General features: G+C 56.5%; 1 protein-coding gene across 1 annotated transcript; it reads left to right on the forward strand.

Moving 5' to 3' along the window:
• Positions 1–278: 278 nt before the first annotated feature.
• Positions 279–2,273, forward strand: LINJ_18_1670 (hypothetical protein, unknown function; the record flags this gene model as incomplete). The annotated part of the gene is made up of 1 exon (XM_001464942.1): positions 279–2,273. One exon carries the CDS (start codon positions 279–281, stop codon positions 2,271–2,273), a length of 1,995 nt encoding a protein of 664 aa, XP_001464979.1.
• Positions 2,274–4,535: the final 2,262 nt, after the last annotated feature.

Here is a 4,535-nt window from a genome sequence, read left to right on the forward strand (position 1 = left end):
GGTAACAGACAGATACAGTGACAGCGTCAACAGGACGGTGCAATTCATACACATGGCTCAGCGCTTCTGTTGCTCTTCGTCCTGCAGACGTCTTTTTCCTCCCGTTTTCCACTTACGCTGAATGTGGTTTGCCAAGGTTAGCCCCCTCTCTTATCACTCCTGTGCATCTCCGTATCTCTGTGGTGTGCCGCCTTCGCCACTCCCATGACGAAAGAACACACTCGTATTCATCACGACCTTCGACACTCTCCCGCGCGCACGAGCCTTTGACGTGGGCGATGTCGGAGTTAGGCAGGGATCACCTGCCCCATATTCAGGGGGTGGCGGCGTTTCGCAAAAGCGACATTTCAACCATGCCCTCTGTGGCAGCGGCCTGCCGTGCCTCCGAACCGCTACCTCGCCTGTACACGAGCACGGCCACGCTAGGCCGCATCTATGCACCGAGCGCGCCACACCGCATGACGAAAGGAACTGCGAGCACACACGGCCGCGCAGCTCCTGGGCGCCGTTTTCACGCTGTAACTGCTGGAAGTCGAGCGCTCACGACAAAGGATATGCACTGCAGGCATCCGTACCATCTCATGCCCCTTGGATCCTCCTACCACACACCGCTCGGCTACTACAGAGATGCGCTGCGCTTTGCACAGACCGTGGAGGAGTCACAGAGGACAGCCATCAAATTTGAAGAGCGCCGGTGCCGGCTGCGCCTTTACAAGAAGTGCGCGTCTCACGCGCATCGGATTGCGCCTCCTTCTAGGGAGACTCGACATCTCGCCTGCACCGCGGAGCCGCCGCAGCCCGTGAAAACGGTCGGGCCTCCCGCGTTTCTCATCGTGTCCTACGACTCCATGTCATCTGTATCGGAAAGCAAACTGGAAGATGAAGACCATAACAGTTTTTCTCCGCCATCTCCCCGCGTGCTGCAAGAGAAGGAGGCCGACAACGTCGTCGAGAATTTGATGAGGGCGAACAATGTCAGCGCGCACGCACGTTGGTCTACGGCGGGCACCTCAGCCACGCCTCCTCTCTTTCTCGGCGATCAACTGTCGCGGCGCCCGTGCGAGACCAAGGAGCATCTGCCCACCCTGCCTGCGCAGTTAACAGGTCCGCCAGGAATCGCTGCGTCCAAGGGCGATGCGCGAGACGCTGGCGCGCAACACGAGCTGTTGGAACAGCAGCCCCCTCGGTTAGTGGAGACACCTTTGACGTCACACGCGATTTGGCTATCCACCTCACACCACTACACCGAGCCAGCACCGTCTGTGGCGCCGGTCTTGGAGTTTTCGGTGTACCCACTGGTGCATCGCGCCGCCGCGCATGAGGATTCGCGGACAACATTGAAGACGCTGACGATGTCTGGGGCGCCACACGGTGACCCGGGGACGCTAATTTGCTTAGATACGCTGCGCACTGAGCGCCTGCTCGAGGCGCTGCAGTGGGTAGAGGCTGCCATTCAGCACGCTACCGAGTTACAGGCACATAGGTTCACCGCGCCACCACAACTGTATTCATTGGAAGCGGAGCAGAGCTCTGCTGTGCGCCAGGGCACCAAACCGCTACAACCTCCTCAGCACAATCCTCAGGAGGAGCAGCCACCTTGGGAGTGCACCCCTATGACAGAAGTCGTGCCCCGGCGCGAGAATGTTCCCTTTGAAGGCCTCAAGGAGCTGCGTGCACTGCGGAGGAAAGAGGCTGCCGCTCTGGTGAGCTCCTGCTTTTCAGTCGTAATCGGCGCCGTGCCCCAATCCATGTGCGGTAAGGGGACACCGACGACACCACTCGCAGCCGTCACTGCACCGACCGAGTACGAAGCCGCTGCCAACCCGCTGTCCTCGGTGCCGCCACGCCCAACCTCTGCTGCATCTGAAGAAATTTTGCACCAGCTGCGGTTGGAGGTGTCGCGTACGATGGTGAGCTCCATTTTGAGCTGCACTGCTGCGGTTCACAGGGCTTTAGTGCCGCGCAACCAGATGTGTTCCGCAAACAGGGAGGAAAAGGTAGCCACCGCTCTCGATCTCTTCTCACCGCCGCTGCTTCGTCAGACGTCCCTCGTGGAGCACCATGATGGCACCTTATCTCCTCCGATGCTTGCCCCAGCGCGTGAGGCTGACTTGTATCAGCTGCGTCGCGATCTAGCCCATCAACTGGCGACAACAGTGACACAGTCGACTCACCCCACCGAGTTTGCCTACGCTGATATCGATCGTGCTAAGGCAGCCAATATTTCGGAGCCGCACTTCCACAAGGTGAGTATCTTTCCCCGAATCGTCTGAGCTCTCACTGCTTCACCTCATACATCCTTTCGGACTCGTGTAGAGTATCATAATATCTGCATTGCTTCTGCGTGAGGGGCCACAGGCTCGCCTGCGCCATTGCATGTACATTCAAAAACTGTTTCTCACTCTTCTTTTATTGATTCTCACTCCAACATGCCCCATCCTCCCTCCGCGTCCCTATCCGCCTACGGTGTCGCTTCTGCACTTTTTCCCTCGCGTCAGAATTAGCAATCGTATCGCAAACGAGGCGATGAAGCAACGGAAGAGATGTGGGCGCGGCTGGGTATGGCACGGATGAGTGCAAGCGCATCTCCTCCTTTTCTTTTCGCTGTTGCTAATTTTTCTCTCGTTCTTTTCATCCTATGTACACTGTTTGGTTACCTGCAACACAACATCTGGAAACGTAAGGTATTACACACCCCGGAAAGTCTCGACAGAGCTGAAGAATCCTTGCTACAAAAGGACCGCCACCGCTAGACGGGCAGCGCGGGTTGACTGAGCTGGCGCACAGGTGCAAAGAGCGAAAAAGCACATAGGCTGCAGTGCATCGCGTAAAGCAGCGGTGGGGGCTATCGTAGACGCCAGGTTTGCCGCGCATTGTCCCACGCCTATCTTCGTGATCGATGCTGACATTTTCCTTTTTATAAATACGCCGTTTCGGCGTTTTCATCTCTCCTCACCTTCCCTATTCTCGGGTTTCGACTGATGCACTGCGCATCTGCCATTTGTTCGGTCTCACTGACCGAGGCACTGCGGACGACACAGATGAATACACGCACACACATTCAAACCGACAGAAACGCACTAGGATGACACGTAGACGCTTGTTTCTCGTGGACAGCTGTATCAACACCACCACTGCTCACAGCTGATGAGCCTGCGCCGAAGAATTCGTGCGCTTGTCTCCACTGAACTAGAGCGAGTTTAAGCTGCCGCGACACAACGAGGCCCCATCCTCCGAGGCGCTGCAGCGTCCGACAGGAACCTTGTTGCGCAAGTCATCGCTCCGTCCGGCTCCCTGTCTCACTATCTTACACCGCGGTCACCCAGCGGAGACGCTTTCATGCGCATACTCTTGACCGCCTAGAGCATCAGCCGAAGTTATGACACCCACTCAACTCGGAGAGGTGAGCATGACGAGTTCCGCCGTATCCGACATCAAACCCTCTCACCGTGTGCACTCCCGCACTCCAGCCGCTGGTGCTAGGCGCCGGCCGCGAACTCGACGGCCCCTCTGCTCTGGAGAGGTGCACCGGCTCTGCGTGCGCTAGATTTAAGTGGCATCATCGTATAGCACATTCCTGCGCTCGAAGGGCGAACACCTGCGCCAGAGGTTCTGCTCCTGAAGTCGTGGCCTGCCGTGAGTACCATCCCTACGCTGCTGAGGTGCTGCATGCTCCATGGCTCTGCCATGCACCCGAAAACGTACGTTAACGCTTACGGGTACGGGTACGGATTAGGGTTAGGGTTTTTCTCTCCACTGATTCCTTGCACAGCGACACCCTCTCCAACAGGACGGGGGCGTGACGGTGTACTGGTGTACTGGTGTACTGGTGTACTGGTGTACTGGTGTACTGGTGTACTGGTGTACTGGTGTACTGGTGTACTGGTGTACTGGTGTACTGGTGTACTGGTGTACTGGTGTACTGGTGTACTGGTGTACTGGTGTACTGGTGTACTGGTGTACTGGTGTACTGGTGTACTGGTGTACTGGTGTACTGGTGTACTGGTGTACTGGTGTACTGGTGTACTGGTGTACTGGTGTACTGGTGTACTGGTGTACTGGTGTACTGGTGTACTGGTGTACTGGTGTACTGGTGTACTGGTGTACTGGTGTACTGGTGTACTGGTGTACTGGTGTACTGGTGTACTGGTGTACTGGTGTACTGGTGTACTGGTGTACTGGTGTACTGGTGTACTGGTGTACTGGTGTACTGGTGTACTGGTGTACTGGTGTACTGGTGTACTGGTGTACTGGTGTACTGGTGTACTGGTGTACTGGTGTACTGGTGTACTGGTGTACTGGTGTACTGGTGTACTGGTGTACTGGTGTACTGGTGTACTGGTGTACTGGTGTACTGGTGTACTGGTGTACTGGTGTACTGGTGTACTGGTGTACTGGTGTGCTGGTGTGCTGGTGTACTGGTTAGGGTTAGGGTTAGGGTTAGGGTTAGGGTTAGGGTTAGGGTTAGGGTTTTTTTCTCCACTGATTCCTTGCACAGCGACACCCTCTCCAACAGGACGGGGGCGTGACGGTGT

This window comes from Leishmania infantum, chromosome 18 (assembly GCF_000002875.2).
Source record: "Leishmania infantum JPCM5 genome chromosome 18".
Classification (NCBI taxonomy): domain Eukaryota; phylum Euglenozoa; class Kinetoplastea; order Trypanosomatida; family Trypanosomatidae; genus Leishmania; species Leishmania infantum.